Source organism: Colias croceus, chromosome 30, assembly GCF_905220415.1.
Source record: "Colias croceus chromosome 30, ilColCroc2.1".
Lineage (NCBI taxonomy): Eukaryota > Metazoa > Arthropoda > Insecta > Lepidoptera > Pieridae > Colias > Colias croceus.
Window position 1 is genome coordinate 460,821 of NC_059566.1, and position 27,412 is coordinate 488,232.

The 27,412-nt window shown below is 34.2% G+C and overlaps 2 protein-coding genes across 2 annotated transcripts; one reads left to right on the plus strand and one right to left on the minus strand.

Annotated features, from left to right (window-relative positions):
* Nucleotides 1–364: 364 nt before the first annotated feature.
* On the minus strand, nt 365–8,970 carry LOC123704751. The gene is made up of 5 exons (XM_045653222.1): nt 8,853–8,970; nt 3,632–3,684; nt 2,673–2,741; nt 1,572–1,703; nt 365–1,151 (listed from the first exon to the last, which is right to left on the minus strand). The coding sequence occupies exons 2-5, from the start codon at nt 3,663–3,665 to the stop codon at nt 703–705; spliced, it is 684 nt and encodes a 227-aa protein (XP_045509178.1). The 5' UTR covers nt 3,666–3,684; nt 8,853–8,970; the 3' UTR covers nt 365–702.
* A 2,709-nt stretch (nt 8,971–11,679) lies between these two features.
* Nucleotides 11,680–24,564, plus strand: LOC123704750 (zinc finger protein 91-like). The gene is made up of 3 exons (XM_045653221.1): nt 11,680–11,851; nt 16,002–16,119; nt 18,928–24,564. The coding sequence occupies exons 2-3, from the start codon at nt 16,005–16,007 to the stop codon at nt 23,862–23,864; spliced, it is 5,052 nt and encodes a 1,683-aa protein (XP_045509177.1). The 5' UTR covers nt 11,680–11,851; nt 16,002–16,004; the 3' UTR covers nt 23,865–24,564.
* Nucleotides 24,565–27,412: the final 2,848 nt, after the last annotated feature.

A 27,412-nucleotide genomic window follows, 5' to 3' on the forward strand; every position in this document is an offset into this window, starting at 1 on the left:
ATGTATGTATGGTTTTCACGCATATACTACTGAACCGATTATAATGAAATTTAGCACACATATAGAGGGTAACTTGGATTAACACATAGGATAGGTTTTATCCCGGAAATCCCACGGGAACGGGAATTATGCGCGTATTCCTTTGTAAACGCGGGCGAAAAGCTAGTTATTCATAAGGCTTCAATCGAAAAATCTAAATGTGATTAGGTGCAAAATTTTAATTTACATGATGATTAATGCAAACTAAGTAGTTAAAACCAATTACAAGGTGTAAAATCACAAGAATTTAAAACGGCCCCCCTCGTTGCTTAATGCAAGTGCGACATCACCGGAAAAAAGAAATGGGATTGAAAAAGAAACAAGAAACAATTAATTCATTTATTGATACTAGTTCGAATAAAACTTAACAAAGGTATCACATAAAATGAGGTATGAACAAAGACTTAGGACAAAAGTTATACATAGTAAAATATCATTTTTGCAGTTTTCCTTCAAAATTGATGCTTAAAAAACTTGCTTTTTTTCCTTCACATATATTTCATGCTAAAAATTTAAAGGTTTTGTCAAGAACAGTAAAAAATAAATAAAAAATGCAAAAGAAAATACCAACTTATTTTAAATTTAGTAACTTACATAAAACAAAAAAGAACTAAAGTTAATGGTTTTAAAATTTAAATTAAGATGTCTTTTTATAACAATAGTTTAGTTAACTCGAATCTTTTTAGGTATCGGAGATTCTATATCTTCAGACTGTCGTTTAAAAGATACCCTGTTATTATTGTCCTCTTTGCTTTTCTTTCCTTTACCTTTTCCTTTATCTTTCGTGTAATATTCCTCCAATTTATGACTATTTTCACCAGAAAGGGGTTCTAGAACGATAGATTCATCTAATTCTCTATTTTTTGGCGGCGAATCTTCGTAATTTTGACTACATTCATATTCTTGACTTTCCGCTTCATTCTCTGTACTTTTCATACTTTCTTTCCCTTCATTCTCGTCTTCTTTGCTTTCATTCTCGACTTCTTTGCTTTCATTCTCGACTTCTTTGCTTACATTCTCGTCTTGTTTGCTTTCTTTGTTTTCTTTTTCCGTATCACTTTCTTCGTCTGAATGAATTATGTTCCTTTTTGGTTTTGATTTTGAACTGCCAGCTGCAAAATAAGAAATTTAGATTGTAAATATTAAAATTGTTGTTTCTTATATGTATTATTATGATATAAATGATTACTACCGCCTTTTTATATTTGGAAAACTAGCTAAATGTTTGTGGCTTGCTCAAGTAGTTATAGGAAAACTTGCATAGCTCCCGTTCCTACGGAATTTCAGGGATAAAACCTATTCTATGTGTCTATCTCAGGTCTCAAACTACATTTGTTACATGTTTTACTCAAATCGGTTCAAGGGTTTTGGCGTGAAGAAGTGATAGACACTTGCCGCGTCTGTCTGGATGTATGTATGCTTAAAATTAGATCTTTGAAAATTACACAAGGTCTTCGTGCATAACTTATTAGGTTTTACCCGAAGCGGGCGAAGCCGCGGGCGGTGAGCTAGTTTACAATGAATTAACTTACCAATTTCGCCATCATCACACGGTTTTGTTTGATTTGTTATAAAGAAGTTAGTGATCGGTTTTTGCCATTTGGGAGTTTCTCTCGGACACACGGGGTTGCCACCTGAATAATTCCGGGATGATTTCTCGCCGCCTGCAGTTAATGAATAAAATAATTATTTAATTATTGTAGATGATAAAGTTAATATTTTCACCAGTTAGTTTAAAATTATAATTAATTTCTTCTGAATAGTTTATTTTTTATTTCTGAGTACTAATAATAATTTTTGTCACTGGTGGCAGTGTCTAGGTGTTGCCACGGTATGGCAAAAGACGCGGGTTCCAATCCCACCTCGTGAAGAATATTTTCATTTTTTAAATATTTCTCCTTTATAAAGCACTAGGTTTCCGCCCGCGGCTTCGCCCGCGCAGTCAAAGAAAAACCCGCATAGTACCCGTGGGATTTCCGGGATTGCGTCATTTTCTCGCGATAAAAAGTAACCTATGTCCTTTCTCGGGTATCAAAATAACTCCATACCAAATTTCATTAAAATTGGCTCAGTTGTTTAGGCGTGATTGAGTAACAGACAGACAGACAGAGTTACTTTCGCATTTATAATATTAGTATGGATTTGAGTGGTATAACACTAGAAATTTAATACATAGTTTTTCAAATGGTTAACCGCCTCCTTGGTACAGTGGTTGACGCGTGAGCGTAGCACTGAGGGGTCCTGGGTTCGATTCCCGGTGGAGACGAAGTAAAAAAATGTCTCGGTCTGGCAGGACACAGAAGGCTGATCACCTACTTGTCCCTAAAGAAAATCGATCAGTGAAACAGATGCATAATGCATCTGCCCCTTACCCCACTAGGGGACATGGGACTACACTTACTCAAATGGTTTCTCATTATTGTCTTACAGTAAAAAGATCTTGCATCTTCGGAGACAGAGGAAAACCTGCATAGTTCCCGTTCCTTTGGGATTTACCGGATAAAAATCTGTGGCAATTCAAGATACACTCTGTGTGTTCCAAATTTTATGAAAATCGGTTCAGCAGTTTTTGCATTTACAAGTAATAAGAAAACATACAAACTTTTGAATTTATAATATAAGTAGGAATATACCTGAAGAACTACTGCTACTAGAAGGAGGCGCTACACTACATCTGGCTTTACTACTCTTTCCTGCCGATACTGAAAACAATAGAAAACATTTTATTTAACAAATAAATTTTAATTTCATTTATTTACAACTAGTGGTCCCCGGCTTCGCTGGTGGTACATGTTTATGTTTTCTCTCCATAAGAACCATCCTCATACATCAAGGAATATAAAAAAGAATTAATGAAATTGGTTCGGCCATTCTCAAGTTATGCGATTACCAACACATATTGTGATTCATTTTTCTATTATAGAATATAGATTTAATAAAAAATCAAGCTTTTTATCATATTACTTATTTTATAGACTTTAACAGAATTTATGTTCTTGAAGGCTATTTTATAATGATGAATAAATGTAATAAGGAATTAATTGAATAACATAAATCTAAAAGGTAACATAACATTTAAAATTGTCAAGTATCAATTATTTTTCTAGTTATCTTTTGATTTTTATCCACAAAACACTATAAAATTCTATCAATGAGTCACAAAGTATAACATACATTATGTATTTATGTAGTATTAGCGGTCCGCCACGGCTTCGCCCGTGGTACATATTTCGCAATAAAATGCACAGACAATCTTTAGACCCTGAGAAAGATCTCAGGGTCTAAAGATTGTCTGTGCCAAATTTCATCAAAATTAGATGAGAAGTTTAAGGGCGAAAGCGAAACAGACAGACAGTTACTTTCGCATTTATAATATTATAGTGTATGTACTTAATAGGGATACGCATACACAACAACAAACATATCGCAGTTTATTGTGAGTTTATTCTATTCAATAAATGAAAAAGAGGATATATAATAAATACATTTGTTTTACATTTACGATCGCTAGTTACAATATTATGATAATTTCAAATTTGGTAGACAACGAAATGTTTCTCAAATGTTTATATGATAAATTTACACTGTATACCTTTTGCACCCACTGATGCTTTTGTTCTAGCCATTTTATATCACACACTTAAACTCAAACTCAAACTCAAACATTCATTTATTCAATTAGACTACTATTTAGTAGCACTTTCGAATCGTCATTACATAATTATTTTAACATTTACCACCGATTCGGAAAGCAGTGATCTATGGAGAAGAATCGGCAAGAAACTCCATAGTTGCTCTTTTAAAATCATGTAAATATTACAATATATGAAACTTATATCTAACTACATAATATGCCAATGAACTGTCTTGTGGTTTTTACGCGACAACCCTCCATGGGTTTTTATCGTCCATATATTCCTGAATACTGTAGTACGCTCTCTGAACTAATACATTTTTTATATAAGTTTTAAATTTAGAACTACTAAACTCTTTAATATTGTGAGGAATTCTATTGTAAAAGCGTATACCTTGACCCATAAATGAATTTTTAACTTTAGCTAATCGGAAAAATGGCATTTCAATTCTATTCCTGTTCCTTGTGCCATAATCGTGTCTATCTCCTACTCTTGTGTGTAAGTCGGAGCTTTTGTGTACATGCAAAATATTATTAAATATATACTGTGATGGTACAGTAAGGATACCAGTATTCTTAAAATGATCTCTTAGTGAATCCCGAGCACGTAAATTATATATAGAGCGAATGGCTCTTTTCTGTAAGATAAATATAGTTTCTATATCTGCAGCCCTGCCCCACAGTAGAATTCCATAGGACATAATGCTATGAAAGTAGCTGAAATAAACCAGTCTAGCCGTATCTTCATCGGTGAGTTGCCTTATTTTTCGGACTGCATATGCAGCTGAACTGAGCTTACCTGCAGCGGTGTTGACATGGGCTCCCCACTGTAGTTTCTCGTCCAATGTTAACCCTAGAAATACAGTAGACTCAGTAGGATGCAATACCTCCCCGTTCAAGGTAATATCTCTGTTCAACTTTTTTACGTTAGGAAGTAGAAATTCAACACAAGTGGTTTTTTTGGCATTTAATAATAAATTATTGGCATTAAACCATTCAGATATGTGTAAAAGAGCACTGTTCACTTCGTCAACATTTGGGTCATGCCTATCAACATTAAAAATTAATGAGGTATCATCTGCAAACAGAACTATTTCACACCTATCCTGCAAATAATAGGGAAGATCATTGATATATACCAAGAACAAGAAGGGACCTAAAATTGACCCCTGTGGAACACCAATGTTAATTGACGCACCGCTAGAACGTTCTCCATTAACAACTACAGTCTGTATCCTATCATGCAGGTATGACGCTATGAGGTTCTGTGCTTTTCCTTTAATTCCATAGTGATTAAGTTTACGTAACAAAGTACAATGTTCAACGCAGTCAAATGCCTTGGAGAGGTCACAAAATATCCCCAGAGCATTTTTTGAGTTTTCCCATGCTTTATATATATGTGTTAGAAGTGCAACCCCAGCATCTGTGGTTGAGCGCCCCTTTGTGAAACCAAACTGTTTGGTGTGCAGTAAATCATTAGATGCAAAATGACTACTCAGTTGGTTTAATATTAACTTCTCGAATACCTTACTTAATGTTGGTAAAATAGAGATAGGTCTATAATTGTTACAGTCTTCTTGATCGCCCTTCTTAAATAGAGGTATAACTTTACTAAGCTTTAGTAAATTAGGAAATGTACCATAGTCACAACACTTATTAAATATAAAAGCTAAATTTTTCGCAATATTTTCTATGATATTATTAACTAAATTTACGGACATTCCCCAAAGATCACAAGTATTTTTTAGATTAAGCGTCTTAAAGGCAGTAACAATATCACTAGCAGTTACGTGTCGTAATTCAAATAATGTACTGCACCCCGCAACATGGTCCCTCAAAAAGGTTTCTGCAAGTGCTGAAGACGAATTTAAACTATTAGTAATAGTAACAGGGACACTACTGAAGAATTCTTCAAAAGCAAGAGCAACATCAGCACTTTTGTCAATAACCCTGTCATTATTTACAAGTTTTATAGTATTACTTGATTTGCTTTTACCCATTTCACCATTAATAATAGACCAAACTGTTTTAACTTTATTATCCGATTCGCGTATTTTATCTCTGATATACAATCGCTTCGCAGTAAAACAAACAATTTTAAAAGTTTTTGAGTAATTTCTAACATAACTAAGAAAAGATGGGTCTTTATTATATTGCTTCATACCATATAACTCATAAAGAACGATCTTACACCTATGTATGCTAGGTGTCGCCCATTTACTAAATGGTAAATCCTTGGTAATATTTAAAGATTTAACTTTAAATATTTTTTCAAATTCATTATGAACTAAATTGAAAAGATTTTTAAACATTTCACAAGGATTATTATTACAGGATTGATCATTCAGTACGGGCAGGTTTTTATTAATATTATCTCTAAATTTATTAATGCCTTTTTTACTTATAGGCCTAACATTAATTCTTTTAAATTCAGGTAAGCAATCCCATTCAAAAACTACTTTCTGGCCACAGTGATCCGAAGTGAGTGTATTGAGAATATTTTTCTCTAAACAGAAGCAGTCGCAGTATATATTATCAATACAGGTTGCAGAAGTAGGTGTAATTCGTGTGGGTTCATTAAAAAGTTTATACAGATTAAATGACTGAAACAAATTAACAATTCGTGTAGCCGTTTGTGTTTGTAAAAGTATATCAATATTAAAATCACCACATACTATAACTTTTTTTTTACTCCTACTTAAACGCTTTAATATTTCTTCCATGACTGTCTCAAACATATTATAGTCACTGGAAGGGGGTCTATAAACGCAAACAATAATGTAACGCTCCAGTTCAACACAGGACAGTTCAATGGTCCGTTCTACAGAAAGACTAACAATGTCAGTTCGTTCTTTACATTTTACACTATTGTGTACAAAAATAAGAGAACCTCCATGAATAGCATATGTCCTGAAGTATATACTTTTTAATGTATAATTATCAATATTTATTACCAACTGACATTGTTTAAGCCAATGTTCTGTTACACAAAAAACCTTAATTCTATTATGATTTAAAAATAATTCTATTTCTAATAATTTGCTAGCCAAGCCTTGAATGTTTTGATGTACAATAGAAAAAGTCTGCTTAGCTGTTGTCTTATATACTAGTTTAAATCTAGCTTAGGGCTAGATTTTCTGTCAACACAAGGTTGGTGTATATAATTATTATTACTACTACATAAAATTATAGTAGATCCAGGGTCTGATAACAAACATGTACCAGACTGGTTAATATTATATGCTATTAACATAGCAAGTTCTCGCTTATATCTAGATGGCAGATACACTGTATTCTTTGTCAAAGTAAAAGATTTAATACACAAATTAATGTCAAAGTAAAGAAATGCATCACGATGATGATTTGTTACATTATACAATTTTAAATTCATATTATGAATTAATCTATTTTGTTCTTGTGTCAAACCAGGTAGGTACGGCAATGTACACAACATAAATTTACATTTAGTCTGACTACTAATTTCCAACATTTTTTGAAATCCTACATCAATATCCTTATTTTTTATATTTAAACTATCTCCATATAGTATAATTACAATATTATTCTTATTAAAGCTAAAATGATCAAGTGATTTGATTATATAATTAAATGAACTGTTAGGAGTGCAAATATTAGTGACTTTAAGCCCTAAATTGTTGAGCATAGCGCCAAAACCCTGACCAATACTATCTGACAACACAATAATTTCCTGCTCGGAAAGGTGTTTAGTTTTACTAGTTGAAATTGTTGTCACGGGTTTAACACTATGTATGTCTGTGCAGTCAAGCTTATGGGGCGACGTTTGCTCATTGTCACTTTTTGAACACTGACATACATATTTATTGGTCAGCGACTCAAAGCGATCCATATTTTCATTACTCAACTTAATTAAGTCATCTGCCTGTTGTATATGCTCGTTTATTTGCATTTGGGCAGCAGAATACTTCTGGTTGACATCATTTAACATTTGACTTAAAGAGTCTATCTTCTCCTTTAATTCATTTGTTTCTACATCATACAAGATTTTATAATATTCTAGATCCCTATGATATTTGTCTAACTCTTGAACCAGATTTTTATTGACTTTCTCTAATTGAACTACATTTTTAAAAGAACTCTTTCTAACAATTGATTGGGTACGCTTGATAAACTTACTTAATCTAAGGTATTTTTTCAACTTCTTATGTGAAGAGAAATTGATTTTTTTAAAGTTTACAGAGCCACTTAACTGTCCACATTCAACTAATTCATCATGAAGACTACTTGGTGTGTTGCATTGCCGCTTGGGATTGTCCTCTTGCACTTCCATTAGGCTACATTCCAACTTAGCGATACGGCTAAGAGCCATCTCATGGTCACTAGAGCACTGCTGGAAGCTGTCCACAATGTCTTGGAGGGCTTTGCACTTGTCTTCACTATAAATGTATTTCATGTGTAGTTCTGCCAGCTCGGCCTTTAGAAGAGAGTTCTTTTTAATTATTTCTTGAATCTCTAATTCACTTTCATCCCGCTCTTGTATGAGTTTTTCACATAAAGATTGTGATGTTTTCAAATCATGGAGTGTAGCTTTTAATTTATTCTCCATGTCCTTAGCTACTGCCTTGCGGGTCAGCATATTGTATTTTGTAGTTGCTGAAACAGATGAAAGAAAATGTATGAGATAATTATATTTGAATACTATTATGGTAGTACTGAATGTTGATAAGTGATTAACGGTATGATGTAGTAAAGAGTAAAGAATAATATTGTCTGGGGCGATAAGTTTTTGTCTTCTAAATTGCTTCCAACTTGTCAAGCAAAGTGAGACGGTAACTTTTGTGCCAATGTATTTATTGTGACGTAGCTCATTAAATATGAGCGGTGTTGGTAATACAAATGAATATAGGTGTTGTTTATAATTAAATATGAAATTATAAAACTAGTACTCCCCTGGTTTATCGAAGATATTTGAATTGGGATAACCGTTGACACGTTGACCTCCGCGTTAAAAAGTTAAACGTTGCGTAGATCCCATAGAAGGTGTGTTTCACAATAATTTTCACTTGTACATCAATGTAATGGTTAATAATTAATAATATTTTCTATTTAAGCACTATATACAATTAGTTTTAAATAATATTATATTTTAAAATCTAACAGCTGATGTTAACTTTGCTGTTGACACCTGTCAAGTCTTAACTTACATAAACCACCTGTATGATATTTTCTAATCGGTAATCTTTATTTATCAATTTATAACTTTTTTATCAACTTTGAGCAAAACACAAAGTTTGGCGCCAAATGCCAATTAACCGCTGTCGAGTGTCGACTGTCACATGTCAATTGACATTCTAGATGTTTTATATGGCAATTTGCTATTGAACTATTTGCCAGTGTCAAATTTAAAAAGTTATGCCTCCTCCACACTACTCGCGAAGTTGAACGAGGTTAGACGAATAGAATAGTGTAGAGAGGCACTTCGGCTTACTTCGTCCAACTTTACCTCGCCTCGGCCGACTTCCGTTTGTTGTCGGTTTTTGCGCCCGAGTCAAAGGGCACGAAGTTACCTGAAGTTCGTTCTGAATATGAACGTATGCGTTCCTCGCGAAGTTGAACGAGTGTGTAGTGTAGCACCGCGGACTTCAGTCAACTTCGGCCGAGTACTTCGCCGAGGAACTTCGCGAGTAGTGTGGAGGAGGCATTAGAGCAACAAAACAAAGTAAGGCCCCGTTTCCACCTGCAAGTAAACTTCTGCAAGAACTGTCCGACAGTCTGTCTGACAGCAACTTGCAAGTCTAATTCCGCGTTTCCACCTGCAAGTTTGTTTAATGTTTAATGCTTATCCAAAGTTGGTTTAATGCTGCTTTAATTTTCAAAGCTCAAAATTTTGATTGAAACTGAGAGGTTTTTTTTTTCACTATAACATGTTAAATCAAAATTATTTATACAGTACAACTGTGTGTACAAAATTTGTGGTCAGTTTATGGAAGTTTCAAATTATATTTTATTCTTCTACTAGCGGTCCGCCCCGGCTTCGCCCCTGGTACATGTTTACGTTTTCTCTACATAAGATCCATCCTCGTACTTCAAGAAATATAATAAAGAAATTATTATCGAAATCGGTTCAGCCGTTCTCGAGTTATGCGCTTACCAACACATTTTGCGATTCATTTTTATATATTATAAGATGGTGTCGTTATTGATAATTCCACACACAATAGGCATGACGAAAGATTTTGAAATCCTCTTCCATAATGTGTGTATACGTTTAATATACAAGAAAAACTATTTCGGTAATATACTTAAATTTAACGAAGATAAAAGCCATTTTTCAAAAAATATTTATAAACTGTGCCAAAACAGCTCGCAGGTGTCATGGCGTAGGTGTGACGTCACTCTTTAGTAAATACGTAATTATTTGTACGCATTGCGAAGAAAATTAAATAAATATTTATTTAATATGTGTTATAGAAACGAATTTCAAAGTTTATAAGTGGTGTGCAGTATTGCAGTGTGAATCCACATAAAAATAATGCTCAAAAATGTGTTAGTAATTATTTCAAGCGAGAAAATAATAAGAAATGATTGTATAAAGTGGGTGCGGAGAACCCCGAAACCACGTATTGTGAATTCGCAATTATATTTCTGTTCTGAGTCGATAAAGCATACGTGAAACAAAAGAAAATAAATAAAAATGCGTATTCTCAACATATTCATAACAACAAAATACATCTGACGTGAGTTGTTTATTTAAACGTGACGTCACGCGTGTTTTAGTCAAAATGGCCAACTGCAGAATTTTAATGTTTTATTTTATTGATAATCTCATTAATCTTAATGTTTTTTAGATTTTTAAGTCACTATATTTAACTTATTTAGTATACATTTTCCCTTGAAAACACTAATATGATCATTTATGGATACTGTCGTCATGCCTATTCCACATTTGCGAAGAAAAACGCGAACAACGAACCTGACGTAATGCACGAATATTAATTTTGTATTACAATTGCGTGCCGCCTATTTTAAGGTGATTGCTACGATCTGTTCCCAGCCAATGTTCCGCTAAATGGCGCTGAATTCTACATTTCTAGTTTATTTGAGTTTTTGCGTAATTGGAAAACCTTAAAGTCGTAGGAATAGTCAAGGCGGTTACTGAATATTATATTTTATTGAAATATGTCATATCATTGCCTTAAAATCCACCCAATTCCTGCTTTACCAAAACCTTGTAATAACTAATAAACATGTCCTATCGGCTAGAATTTTATAATGATACCTTTATTTGAAGTGAAACTTCTTTATCGGGGATGGAAAAAAATTTAGTTTAACATTTTTTCGTTACGCGGGACATTTTTCCGTTACACGCCATCTTTTTCTTATCCCTACCACGCGTGATTCGACGTATTTCTGTACAGTTGCATATAGTAAATTATTGAAGTGAAACTTCTGTATCGGGGTTGGAAAAAATTTAGTGTAACATTTTTTCGTTACGCGTGACATTTTTCCGTTACGCGCCATCTTTTTCTTATCCCTACCACGCGTGATTCGACGTATTTCTGTAAAGTTGCCTCTAGTAAATTATTTTTTGTAAAATAAGGTCATAAAGAAGTTTCACTTCTTACGTGTGTACACTAGTACACACATTTTTTACTTCGTGTTTTTCTAGCACCATTCACCTCGTCACTAGTTTTTTTACACAAATACCTATGTGTTTATAAGGCGCCAATCACGCGCCCACACACGCGCCAATAGAATGCGCAGATAAATGAGTAATAAATAAATTTTGATTTTTGTTTTCGATAATTTCAAAATTCTAGAAATACTAGAAATAACTGTGAGAAATAACATCTCGATTTTAACAAGCATTTTATTTAATAAAAAATTGTCATCGAACACAGACAAATAATATTGTTATTTAATGTAGTGATGTAGTCTGTGTCTTGACCAAAGTTTCTCTGTGGTCTGCGCGTTCCGTTTTGACATGATAAGAATTTTGAATTTATGATTTTGACCTAAGATGCTCTTAGATTTTGACTTTGTCGTGTTGTTTGGACCTTAATTTTGACATGATGAATTATTAAAAACTTGCAATATGTGGAGTAAAACATAATATTATCTGTTTACTTACGTTCTATTTCGACGCCATACAAGAAATAACTTGCCTTCGAAAAGCCTGATTTTTTGAGGAAAATTTTGGTAAGCTTCATAAAACTTACTATAAATACATACTTAACATTATTATATTTTAACCTACATTAAGTATTCGGCTTGTTTTTTTAAACACACAAATATTATAGTACCGTTTAAACGAATTAACCCTTAAATGCATGATTTTTCCTTTTTAAATACCATAAATTGAAACAGGTAGGTAATTAAACATAGATAAAGGGAAAAATAAAGAAAAAAATATTTATTTTGCAAAAAGTATATTTTTATAAAAAAAACTTACTGATGTAGATCTACATCACTATGCATTACAGTTAATAATAATAATGTAGCCTAAGTACTATGCTATTAGAATTAGAATTAGCCTAATTATGGAATTAGGCTTACTGCAGTGAATGAAAATCTTTGAAACAGTTGTTTCTCTGATTTAGACACAACGGTACATTACATTTGGTACACGACCATTGTGTGGTGCCCTTACAATTGGGCATCTTGCACCGTAATCGATTCGCAAATACAGGCCAATGTTCGAATCCATCTACGCGCACATCTTTTGACGGGAGCGGATGTTGCGGACCTTTATGCCTTTTTATTTGAAGGTCGCGTTCTAGAGAGGAAGTACTAGGGCGCCCTCTTTTACTACCTCCAGACATACCTATATTACACAGTGTGTCAGCCAAACAATTACGAAACTCCCCAAGATTAGGCAGCTGCTTTTTTGTGACACCTTTAGCAATTAGATTTTTTTTCATAAGCACCCATGAGTTGATTGTAGTGAGGTCCAGTAGATGATAAAATAAGCGTAAATACCATTTCCGGCTCTTTACTCGAATTCGATAGCGTCCTAAAAAGCTGTCCATTAGATCGACTCCTCCCATATGCATATTGTACTCTTGCACAATTTTGGGACAAGCGATTTCAATTTTTTGTTTAGCTTTCTTGTCGTATCTTGATACTTTTCCAACAGGCTCGGCGCCAACGTAAGTCGATAAAAGAGTGACGACTTTATTATCTTTCCACACAGTGGCCGAAAAGTCTACTCCATTTGAATGGGCAACGCGTTCATAATATGTGCCTCTCGGAACAGAAGTTTTCATAAGTTCCTTTTTATCAGGGAGTCGACAATTCGGTAGCCTGTTTTGCTGAATAGTTCCGACACATTGTATACCCTGTTTATTCAAATAATTTACCAAAGGCAGGGACGTGTAAAAGTTATCGAAGAATACAATATGATTGTTCATCCTTGGTATAGCTCTCGCCAAACGTATAACGACGTTATTTGTTATTCCTAGATCAGGTTCATCGGCTGGTTTGTCTTTTTTTTCTTCTTGTCCAGAATAGATCTCAAATCTGTAAGCATATCCCATAAGATTACAGAGAACAAAAAGCTTATAGCCCCATTTGTGAGGCTTATTTGGTAAATATTGCTTGAGGAAATGTGCAATTTTAGTGGAACACATCTGCTCATCAATAGAAAGTCGTTGGTCTATTGCAACTGATGAAAATGTCGTATTTAGCTGTTCTATCACCGGCCGAATCTTATGAAGGCGATCGTGATCGGAATCGTCTCGCGGAAGATGTTTATTATTATCGTTGAAATGTAAGTAGCTCCTAATCATCTCAAACCGATTTACAGGCATCGCGCTCTTTACAGGATCGTACCCAAACTTGGAATGCCAGTATGAGCGTACACTAGGGAATTGCTCCACTGACATAAATAAAAGAATACCTATGAATTTTTTTAACTCCCCAACAGTAATATTGAAAGATACTGCAGGGTTTTTCTGTACTGCATATAAGTTAGTTTCATCAACAATTTTTTGAAGAAACTCAGGTGTGAAGTAGTGCAAAAAACATTTATATGGTGTATCAAGTTCAGTTATAGCAGAGTCTGTTGTGCTTGGTTGGTGAATTATTTTCGATTCGTCAAACAACAAACTGTCTTTTTTCCAAACGAGTTTCCTCTTATCAAACTCTACATATTGTTGATGACCTTCTTGCATGGGTAATGAAATAATAGTTTGACTTGATGGGCCAGGCAAATCTTGTACTAGTGGTGGATCACTATAGGTAGGATCTTCATGGTCCTCTGCATCCTCGTCTTCCAACTCTTGAATAATTTCTCTTGCATTAGCGAAAAAGGTTTCTTCATCTTCACTTTCATCTTCCAAGCCATCCTCAGAAATATTTCCATCTTCTAAAGCTGCCAGAAGTTGTTCTATGTCTTTATCTGCCACTTTACGGGACATTCTGGATAAAAAATCATAAAATTCGTATGAATATATTATGTATCTGTATACAAATAAGTCAAAAATAAAAAATATATATTATACCGTCAATAAAAATTTTTGTTGCCGATTTTGCATACTGATGTATTTCTACATCACAATTATGCCGCTGATATTTACAAAAACTGTGATTGTATTCTAAAAAAAAAAATGGAACGGGATCTCCTTACCTTTATCCTCTCGTAAATCACTTTTATCACGTAATAATACTATTTAGTATCCACTAAAATAACATTTCAATTTGACCGCCAAAGTGTGTATTAGAAAATGTGGCACCAAGCTGTCAATTTATGATAAGTAAAAAAGTGAACTGTCATATTGTGAAAGCTTGCGTTCAAAAACTAAGATAAATATTTTTAACACCTATTAAAAGTAAAAAATACTGTATTTGAGTTACCGTTTAGAAATTATTTAAGGACGAAAACACCGATGTATATATACATCATCATGCATTTAAGGGTTAAATATCAACATATAAGTCAATAGTAAAAACATCGTATTGGGGTTATATTTTGTTAATAATAAATAATATTTATTTATTCATTTGGAGATCTTACAGAAACAATTAAACCCGTGAAATATATATATTAATGACATACAATGGTAACATTAACAATTGTTTCCTCTACGTCTCACAGTGAACATAAATAGAAAAAGTATAAAAAAAAAACTCACTTGTACAATAATTGATATCTGTTGCAAGGAAACCAAATACTTAAAACTAACACAGATTTCTGAAATATTAAACTAAGGGAAAGCATTAACTAAGCATGTACATTATCCAACATTAGAAAAATTATACATATAATTGGCTAATTGTACATTTGAAACAATTGAATAGTGAATAGAACAATAATTCTACATTTTTAATATGAATAGTCATGATTTAAATATCAACGGTTGCAGTTTTTAAGGTTATATTTTATGCTGTATATTATTATTCAAGGTGACCCTACAGATAGGATGACCAAGATTTATAAATAACTTAGGTTTTTACCATTGGATTCTGTTATAAAATTAACTTCAATGAGTATCCCATTCTTTTTTCTGTTAAAAATGATACTTAATTATTATTCTTAAAGGCTCAGGACCTATTTGTGTAATAATGACCTTATTGTTTTATCATGTCATTCCTATTTATAATTTACTAGCTTTGCCTCGCCGTTTCACCCGGATTGCTACGTTCCTGTTGGTGATAGCGTGATGATATAATATATCAATAGGCTATATTATAGCCTATAATAGCCTTCCTCGATAAATGGGCTATCTAACACCGAAAGAATTTTTCAAATCGGACCCGTAGTTCCTGAGACTCGCGCATTCAAACAAACACACTCTTCAGCTTTATAATATTAGTATAGATAATGTATTAATAATTAATAGTATGGATTTAAGACAATGTGGGCAAAGTGATGTGTAAAAAAATACTTAAAAACTGTGTTTAAACTTTAATAACTCAAAATCAATGTGAAAGACAATCAAATACACTAATATATTTATATTTATAGAAACAAATAGAAAATGTTAGATAATAGAGTAGATTTTTGCAAAAATCATTTACATGGAGAGATTTAAATCTTTCCATTGCAATGCATAGATAAATAAAGCATTGTTTTGCGCATTCGCTTATAAAATTTAAATTTCAAATGCAGAATATAAGAGTTAATCACTACATAGAATAAAACAAAGTCGCTTTCTCTATCCCTATGTCCCTTTATATGCTTAAATCTTTAAAACTACGCAACGGATTTTGATGCGGTTTTTTTTAATAGATAGAGTGATTCAAGAGGTAGATTTTTGTATATAATTTATTAGGTTTTAGACAAAGTGGGCGAAGATTCTATTATTAATTAATTAATATAAACATTCTTAATATTATAAATCTTTTTCAGACAATGTCGTCAGACATTGACATCGAGGAGCACAACGTGTTCGACCATCCGAAGATAAAGACAATATTTCCGGACATTTCGTGTATAAAGACAGAAATTGTGGACATAGATGATGAGGGTGAGTACATCCATATATATATATATTTTACTAGGTGTGCTGTACGGTTTTATCCACATTCCCTCGCTCCTGTTGGTCTAAGCGTGATGATATATAGCCTATAGCCTTCCTCGATGAATGGGCTATCTAACACTGCTATATTTTTTCTAATTAGACCAGTAGTTCCTGAGATTAGCGCATTCAAACAAACAAACTTTTCAGCTCTATAATCTTAATATATATAAATCTCGTGTCACAATGTTTGTCCTCAATGGACTCCTAAACCACTTAACCGATTATAATAAAATTCGCACACCATGTGCACTTCGATCCAACTTGAGAGATAGGATAGTTTAAATCTCAAATCGTTTTAGAGAAAGCGGGCGAAGCCGCGGGCGGTAAGCTAGTATTAGTATAGATACTTATTTCACACTGATAATAACCATCTTTATGTAATTTGCATGCAATAGGTCTTATCTTAAAACAGTTTGTACACTTTATATAATATTAAGTAATTTTTACACCCAAGCTATAATGATGTCCTGGCAGGAAAATATTAGCCTTATCATATCCTGTCCTATCCTGTTAATATTATTAATGCGAAAGTTTGTGAAGAAGTGTGTGTGTTTGTTACTCTTTCACGCAAATACTACTGAACCGATTACAATGAAATTTAGCACACGTATAGAGGTTAACTTGGATTAACACACAGGATCGGTTTTATCCCGGAAATCCCACGGGAATGTGAATTATGCGGGTTTTCTTTGGAAACGCGGGCGAAGCCGCGGGAGAAAGTTAGTATCATAATATATTAGATTTAGACTGTAGTTACATGCATTGTGTTTAATTCCTGTGGTATTAGTTGTCCCACGCGGTTTCACCTGCGGACAAACTTTTATAGTTAGCTTATGTGTTATTCTGGTTACATAAACTACGTAACTGCAAAGTATTATCAAAATACGTTCAGTGTTTTTTCCTTGAAAGAGTCTAATAATAATAATTGTATTAAAATATAGTTATTAAAGTAATTATTAAGTTTGACCGCCTCCTTGGTACAGTGGTTGATGCGTGAGCGTAGAACCGAGGGGCCTGGGTTCGATTCCCGGTGGAGACGAAGGAAAGAAAATGTCTCGGTCTGGCAGGACATAGAAGGCTGATCACCTACTTGTCCCTAAAGAAAATCGATCAGTGAAACAGATGTATGCAAAATGCACTTGCCTCTTACCCAACTTGGGGACATGGACTTCACTTTTTCACACTTTTTTAAAGTATTTCATAACAATATTCGAGTTATCTATACGTACATGAAAACAAAACTATTAAAAAACACATTAATTATCGCATAATGTTAAAGAATGTAAACAATATTACTTGCATCATGTTTATACAAAAATGTTTATAAAAGCGGAAAGAGATTATGATAGCAAATTGGATGACCATTTCCTTTAAATTTGCGCTATCATAAATATTTTTATGTTTTTTTTTATTAGAGCTCTTATTATTTATTACGTTCCACATTTTTTATAAAATTAAAGCAACTATGGAGTTTCTTGCCCGTTCTTCTCCATAGATACTGCTTTCCGAATCGGTGGTAAATGTTTAAATATGTTATGACGATTCAAAAGTGCTTCTATACCTACACCCTGGTTTCGCACGGATATTATATTCAATTCAAAAAACTGTTTCTTTGCTAAGTGAATTATTGTTATTAGACTGCTGCTCAATAGTAAATACTAGGAATACAATCTTAATAAACAAAAAAACGACATGCATGCTATGTCAAAGCCACACCTCCACCCGTCTCAGTGGGGAGCGTGAGGTTTTTTCGTTACGGAATTTCTCGATTCGGTCCCCGCGCGCAAGGCCCGCGATAGTAGCTATGCAATAGCTTAAAAATCATTCCTATCATTTAATGCACGCCTCATAAGCGAAGCGTTGAGGTGGGTACTACTGTCACTTCGCGCAAAACATCTGATTTTTCAAACTTAAAATGTCGTTATGTATCATACATTGCACTTGTAAGATAATACATACACACACATATTAAGAAAAAACACTATTTTTAACATTCATGATATTTTTGATGTCATTTTTGTTATTTAAACTAGTTAAAAAACAGTTTAAAAAAGTTCTGTCTTGGACGTCCGTGTGTCTGTATGTGCGGAGGATTTTCTTGTTAACACGATAGCGACCGAAATACTTTACTAATCGAGTCTTTTTTTTCTCTTACGCTTGAGTATGCTCAGGAATAGAACCCTTTCATTTTTCAGGGTCTGATTCGATGTGGTTTCATCATCATCATCACATCACTGTCAGCCTACACTCCCCACGCCACGCCACGCCACAAAAATATCGACTGTTCTCCATAATTTTAGTATATCTATATATATTATTTATTTACACCGTATTCATAAATATCTACATACTTATATTATATACACCTTTATAAATAATCAATTTTATTGTAAAGGATGAGATTATGAGGCGTGCACTTTTGGATTTTCCAAACTTTTTTTAATAATATCCTCATCTAAAATCTTATGCTTGTCACAGGCAGGAAAATACATATACTATAGGTATTTTATACTAATTCTTCTTGTTTAGGCGCATTGAGAGTAAAATTTCAAGGTCGCGTCATGGGAATACAGTAACGTCATGGAGTGGTGCGACTTTGGTATCATTATTCATTACAATGATCTTTCCAAAGAAGTTTCACTTTAGATAGGTGTGCTCGGCACACAATATGCTCTTTTTTATCTACTTGAATGTCCATTCTCTGTATAAAATAACTATCTTCATTATTATTAATTTATTCATTGTACGTTTCAGAAATGCCAGAATACGCGGATGACAATGATAACCTAGAAGAAATGTATCTAGGCGAAGACACAGATAGGTTCGACGGAATCAATGCAAACAATAGCATCGATGAACATGAAGAGATAAATGACATACATCTAATAGATACAACGAGCTTTCACCACGTGTCGCAGAATAAAATAATCCTAGGAACGAAACCTGTGCCTGAAAGAGATCCTTATACCGCACATGTGTCGTTAAAAGACTGGAAATATTTTCTCAACAAACATAAGTTCTACTGCCAAGAATGTATGATACTTTTCCCTACGCAGAACACGATAGATGCTCACAGAATGGCCGCTCATTCGTTACTTATAGCAGTGCAAGAGTATGATAATTTGTTTGAAGATAGTGCGGAACCACCGAGAGTTAATAAGGCCAAGAAAAGTACAACTAAAAATGTCGCCATGTTGAATTACAGTGGGTTTAGACATAACAAAGCCGTAAAAAGTACGGCAAAAGTGAGAACAGAAGTGTTTAGTGTTAGCGAGCAAAGTGCGTCGAACGTACTCGGTATGGTGAACCTAAAAAAGTGTCCGGTTTGCAAGTGTTACTATTCAAGCGAGAGACATATACAGGGTCACTTTATAAAGAACCACGGGACTAGTGATTTGACCCCAATCAATGAGTGTTTTAACGGACAGTGCGCGTTTTGCCTTTACAAAACGATTAACATCAAAATGTACAATTTTCACCTTCAACACGTGCATAATAAAATATTTAGGAAGTTATATACGCAGAAATATGCCTGCTCTGAGCATGACTTGACGTTCACATCAGCAAATGCGCTGAACATACATAAAGTAGCTGCGCACATGCCTATTAAAGTACCCTCCACGCTTTATACTGGTGTCGTGCCAAAGGAGATTTTGTTCAAATGTGACAAGTGCCCGTTACATTTTCTCGCTAGTTGCGCGGCGTTCTCACACTCCGTACGATGCCTTCAATCGGCAGTCGAATGGACGTGTGCCTTGTGTAAACGCGCCTTTAGATCGTCAGACAAACTAAAGCATAAGGTACAACACAGGCTGTTTAAGAAATTCAATGTTATAACCGTCACGCATGATTTGACGAAGCGTGTAGTGTGTAAATGCCCTAAATGTGGTATACTATTCAGTGAAAGAACATTTTGGAGGTGTCACTCGATACAATGCGATAAGACGGTGTCGAAACGGTGTGAAATATGCGGTTTGAAAATTGAACGTTCTTCCGTGTTAAAACATGACAGAATGCACGCGGAAAATTTGAAAATTTTGACAATCGAATTTGTCTCCGGCCACATGGATTTGAATACACAAGTGACAGTCAAAAAGAGCGCGAGTGCAGAGTATAGGATGCCTAAAATTGAGTATAAAAGTCCAGTTAAATCGGAGTATATAACTCCGACTACTATCGAATATAGAAACGGGAACATTTTGTACTATTGCAACTCGTGCAAGACGTATTGTCATTCCAAAACGCAGTTCCATTTAACGGGAGCGTGTTCTGATATGACTTGTGTGAAACGGCGCACTTGTAAAATATGTGGTCTGTGCTTCACGATTAAAACCTTCCCGACTCATGTTGCTAGAGAACACAAAGAGAAGAATTTCAAATTGAGCAACATTCAGTTTTTGGATCTACAAACGGAACGGAGAATCACTCCACCGCTGCCAGAGTGGAAAAAGTGCTTGGAGTGTAACATAAATTTCGTCGGTCAAAGAGCGCTGAGTAAACATAACTGTTTTGAAGAGAAGTTCAAGATTTGTGCCCAATGTGACGAAGGTTTTAGTGACTTGGCATACAAGCTGCACGCTCCGTTTCACGCTTTTAATACGCAGCAGGAAGAGGAGGTCGAAATAAATCAAGAGGTCGAAATACCGGATTTACTTAAAAAATACGAATCAATGCAATCCTTATGGAACATTATTTATCTGTGCCAAGTGTGCGATATAGTTTACGATAATTACGACAAAGTGATAGAGCACTGTCAGGATCATTTTTGCAATATGGAGAGTTTCGATGTTAAAATCGAAAAGTGCTATGTATGCAATTTGCAATTTGACGAAGCGTCGTATAAAAATCATGCGGACATTCATTTGAATCCTGTAAAGAAGAGTTCCTTTCAAATACTCAAATTTAACTATGAAAATCTTCTAAATGATGCGTGGTTTGATATATTCAAGCCGATAACGGAAGAGCAAAGAGGCCATATATTAGCTAAAAGCGCGTATAATATAGAGAGAGCTATAAGATTTAAGCTAGAAATAGACGGTTTTTCCAACAGTACGATGTTTAAATGCAACATTTGTAAAAATATAATTGATAGAGATTGTGTGGTGGAACACGCGAAGAATCAAGATGCGTGCGAAGAGAGTAAGCCAAGGTTTGCGTGCTCATACTGCCATTTGGTGTTTCAGAATAAAAACACAAAACTTGCACACGAACGCGATCATAATACCAATAGATTTAAGGAGAATTCTATTCGTCTAGTTACCTTTAATGACGTGAACGATTTTTCGACAAATTTCGTAATGTGCAACCTGCCCAGAAAGGACAGTTTGAAATTCAACTGGTGTCAAGAGTGTAGTCTCTTGATCAAGAAGCAAGACTACAATAAGCACCTACTGAAACATAAGCCTAAAAAGGTGACATATGCCATAAAGAAAGGGATTAAGCAGAAACTATATGATGTATACCAATGTATGCATTGTAAAGGAACAGTTTTTAATTCGGTCAATCTCAAACGACATAAATGTCCGACGCGCACGTCACCTATGCTGTACAAAGTGTGCAAACTCTGTAATTTGAAAATTAGAAAGTCCTTCCTTGCGAAACATTACGCATTTCATAAAATGAAACCCAGCTTCAATAAAAATACGATCAGCGTAATACCTTTTGATAATGAAAGAAGTGACTCGCCAAACGAGCAAAGCGAAGAGCCTGCGCCGAAGAGAGATAAGGATATATTATTGACACTATATCAATGTCAGAAATGTAAAGCATGCGTTAGCAGTTCATCAAAACGAAAGAACCACTCATGTGTGAAAGACAAGCAATTCCTAGTCCCCTGCCCTGTATGTAAAGTACTCTTCCGTAGGGTAAAGTTTAGTCTTCACGAGAACATACACAAACAAAATCCAGGCATGACCAAAGCGAATGTAATGGTAGTGAAATACAATCTTTGGCCAGACCAAACGTGTAAACGAAAACTAGACGAGATCGCAACGCCTCGTAAGAAGATCAAAACTGAATCGAATACAGTGGCCGAAGACCCCCTAGTGCGTTATTATGGAAGAATGCCTGTGTTATACAAGTGTGCCTGTAATTTACTGTTTGAGAATAGACTTAATTTGGCTGAGCATATGCAAATATGTGAAAGTGACCGTAACCCCGTCATTTGCAAGCTATGCGGATTGCAGTTCCACAAAGAAGATATACAGAGACATAACGAATTGGACAATTTATGTGCGGAAAATAAGTTTTATTTGGTTGGCACAGTTGTTGTTAACAACCAACACACACACGACCCTGACCATTGGATAGCCAACTGCTCTCAGTGTAACCTATATTACATGAATGTCAAAGGTATAAAAATACACATGGCAAAAGGTCACTTGAAACGGATGATTCGCGTTTGCACAGAGTGTAATGTGCGAATCCCTCAAAAGCGCTTTAGGGAACACGTGGTCAAACATCACGAAACAATGAAACTCACTGTATCAGAGCTTAATATAGAAAGTTTTGGTGCCATGTCCACCTCTGATTTGGTAAATTTGAGAATTGGTCCTTCGATTGAGTTAAGTACTAGTAGTGTGAAAGAGGAATTCGAATCCGCGATACTATACAAGTGTTCGGATTGTGACTTGCACTTTACGCAGCGGAAAACACTTTATTATCATTACGAAAGAAATCAGCATGATCATAAAAGGTTTCCCTGCAAGTATTGCGGGCTGAATTTCACACAGATCGTATTGAGGCGGCATGACGCGTCAGAACATACGATAAATGATTTCAAAATTGTAGTCGTCTCTGATCCTAAAGAAAGACCGATAAAAAGGGAGTCACAGGACTCGTCGTCTAATTATAGTTTTGAAAGTATCCCAGTTAAAACCGAAAGGATACCGACGCCGGTGAAGGTTCCTAAGGAGAAGCCCAAAAATGTTGAAGGCATATTCGATGTTTCTGAGCTCAAACGTAAATATCACACAGCTGAAGAGAGTCGTATAATTCGGAAATTGTCTACAACTCCTATACAAAAACTTAAGATGATCTACCAGTGCGAAGTATGCAAGTTAAGTTTCCTGCACGAAGATACAATAGGCAAACACATGAGCGCAGGAACGCATGGTTCAAAATGTATGCCCTGTTTACAATGCGGACTGCTTTTTACAAAACTGAGCTTACAAAGACATACATTTATGCACCATGATATCCTAAAATTAAAACCGGTAGACTTTAAAATGAGAATATATACATCGGAAACGTATTTCTACGATGTAGACAGTTTACCTTTAAGCGTGGAAAATACCGCGAAAATGCCTTCTTCGAGCGAAGCTACGAAAATAGTCATAGAGCAAGAAATTCCGCCGGTTATTAAAACAGAGGCGCCAACGTTGTTTAAATGTGCAAACTGCGATGTTTATTTCACATCCTACGATATGTGTTGGGAGCATACTAACAACCACACGCCTTTAGATTCCACAGAATATATAGGCTGTAAAATATGTGACCTACAACTGCTTTGTGAATGTCTTGGTGTTCACATGAGAGGGCATAGAGAAAACACCTTTGATATAGACAAAGTAGTTGTCACGGAGTTTCAACCTCAAGAAAATGAAATGCCAGTAATGAATACGTATTTGGCTGCGGAGAAATTAAAGTCCAAATTGATTAGTACTACAACAGATTGCGGGAACGAAGACTGATTTAGATTGACGACTAATTTTCTTTGCTGTTTTGGCCTCAGTGATAGAATATTTGTTTTCTATAAGTGTCTTAAGCGCTGTTAAGATTTTCTAGAACTAGATTCTATTATTATTAATAATACATTTGGTAATGTATAAAAACCTGAATTAAATAGTCACGAATTTAAATCCAACTCAATCCAGTGTTAAAAATGATTAAAATAATTTAAAAAATACAATGCTATGTAACATATGGAAAAGCTTTCGCTTATGATTTTTAAGTAATTTGATGTTTAAAGAATATTTGTATCAATGTTTTTAAAATATTTTTAAAATGATTATAATATGTCTGACCAACATAATATTTGAAATCGAAGCTTTGACGTACTATTCATATAAAAAAATAGTCAATTACGATCAAAAATCGTCCAAAGCAAATGTCTGCCTATTCGTCTATTAAGCAGAGTTTTCTAATGAGCGTTTACTACGACTTTGAACATTACTGCCACGAAATAAGGTGCTAATTTGCTTGAATATATTTTATATTGTTCGGACATTTTTGTAGACCTTTTAGTAAGAGGTTCTAAGTCTAGCCCTACTAATATTATAAATGCGAAAGTTTGTGAGGATGTATATTAAATATGTTTGTTACTCCCACGGAAAAACCACTGAACGAATTTTAGTAAGATTTAACAGTGATGTAGCTTATATGATAAGCTATGTTATATTATGTTGCTTTTGCCTGTGGTTTCGTCTGCGCTTGTATTAGCTTTACCTGTGTGTTTGTAAGTGTGATTCCTTTAGACTCGATTTTGAACCATTTTAAATGGACAGATTTAATTGAAACTTTGTGTACGGTACGGATCGGTGACAATTCAATAATTTCGTGAGTTTAATCGTGTTTTTTTTATATTAATAGTATGTCAATGTTTCGATTTCATCGATTTTATAGTGTATAAAGAGAATGCCATCTATCAAGAGATAATGATGCTCATTATAATATAATTTTAATGTAATGATTGATTTAGCCGTAAGGAGGATGTAAATTTATATGTTTGTTTGTTTTGTATTTACGTCAATCGAAAACCATTAAATATGTTTCTTTAAAAACGGACCGTATTAGGACCTCTTATTTCTGGACAGATAACTCAGTGAATTGAACTGACTGGCAAATTCATATTATGATCACTATAACCAGCCATGGTTAATTATCTTAATATATATAAATCTCGTGTCACAATGTTTGTCCTTAATGGACTAAACCACATAACCGATTATAATAAAATTCGCACACCATGTGCAGTTAGATCCAACTTGAGAGATAAGATAATTTACATCTCAAATCGTTTTAGAGAAAGCGGGCGAAGCCGCGGGCGATAAGCTGTATTATATGAATTTGCAAGTCAGTTCAATTCACGGCGTAAACTGTCTGGAAATAAGAGGTCATAATCCGGCCCATATAGATAAAAAATATTATTTTGCATTCATTTGAGTTAAATTAAATACAATTTGAAACTGAAACGTAAAGCAAAGTTACTATAAAATCTCTATTTACTTTCCTTTTGTCATAAATTCAGATAATATACCATGTACTAGTCAGTAGAAGTGAAAAATAGTATACCTACTGCATATTATTTACTATGATAGTCCACGAAAAGTTATGTTATATTATAAAACGCTTAGATCAGTTATTATCCCGGGACTGGCACGTTGAAATGTGGCTAATTGGCCACAATTCAACGTCAAAATTAATTTACTTCAGTTGTCTCTTTCGCACACGATAGTTGAATCATGCCATCTCACTTTGACGTTAGTGTGCCGTGTGAAGATTAAATGTTGTGTTTATTATCTATTTTACACCTTTTTATATATGTATATAATATTGCTTAAAAGCACAATATACAGATACAACCAGTAAGGAAACTTCATACAACACATTCGAAATGGCTCATGCACACAAGCAAGCGTTTACGAGAATCGTAAGGGTATTCTTATATCTGTGAAGTGTGATAATGCCCTTATGATTCTCTTAAACACGCTTGCTTGTGTGCGTGAGTCATTTTGAACATGTCGTATGAAGTTTCCCTACTGGTTGTATCTGTTTATTGTGAAATATGATTATTTGCTATATTCGTATTACTTATTGATTTTATTATGTCCTCCTTTATTCCATTCTAATTGTATGATTTGATATAATACTTAAAACTCAATAAACCAAATATGTAAAAATATGATATGAATGAAATAAGCAAATATGTCACTTTTTCAAGACGAATTTTACCTCGTATTTCTCAATATAGTCTGTCTCTTTCTATTTCTATGTTTTGTTTGGAAGTGAGAGAGACAACACGATGTTGAGAAGACCGTTACTTAAGCATAATGTTGATAGTATGTAAGATTTGTTAATTTTTGAATGATAAGTGTAAAATTGTAATTTAATAAAGTATTTTGAATACAATTTTTGAGTTTTTTTATTTATATACCTACCAATAATAAACTTGCGAGTGTCTGTAATATAAAACAAAACCGCGTTTTACTGAATGCATATGGATGTATATTGTATAGGTACACATGGGTACACAGTACATATTACACACACATTTTGGTTTAAAACATACAAATAGTACGAAAAAAATAGATCAAACCATTTCTGTAGATTGTTTTTCGAGGAACATCTTTTATATGCAACATTTTTTCATTAAGTCAATAGCTAAGGTTTTACAGCGCTCCGAAATGAGTACTATTTTTCAGTACTCTTCAAAACGGTAGGTTAGGCCTAAAAAATGTAACATTTCAATGGACTGTGGAATGTGGAGTCATTTTCATAGGCAACATTTGACGTCTTATCAGTTTTACCTTCCAGAAGTGACACGCTTAAAAACATCGCATCGTATATTCGTCTAAATAACTCGTATCGGTCATCATCACTACATAGTATAAAACAAAGTCGCTTTCTCTGTCCCTATGTCCCTTTGTATCCTTAAATCTTTAAAACTACGCAACGGATTTTGATGCGGTTTTTTTAATAGATAGAGTGATTCAAGAGGAAGGTTTTAGTATATAATTTATTAGGTTTTAGACAAAGCGGGCGAAGCCCCGGGCGGTAAGCTAGAAGCCAATGTGCAGTTAGAACGAAACGAAATAATATATTATTTTATGCCCGTCGTTACAAGGTTACGTTGTTGAATTTTGTTGAAGTGTCAAATGTTGTCTAATAAAATGACTCTTGTCAGGAAAAACTATTATTCCTTAAACTACTTAAACTTATATTATATACAAGGTTTAAAATAAAAAACAAAACATTCGGAATATTCATTTATTATCTAAAAAATGTGCATAACAATTTGTGTTTTGTGTAGGTACAATATGAAAATCACAATTGTTAAGAAACTCTGACTTAGAGCTAGCGCGCACGAGCAACTTTTGTCTCCTTCACTATTGAGTCTCTCCCATCAACTCTATGGGCTAGTAAGAAAGTACGCACACGTAGCGACGCAACTCCCTAACGCTAACTATTAAACATTGAAAATAATATTGAATGTGAACAGCATTTCACTTATGTGTCAGTT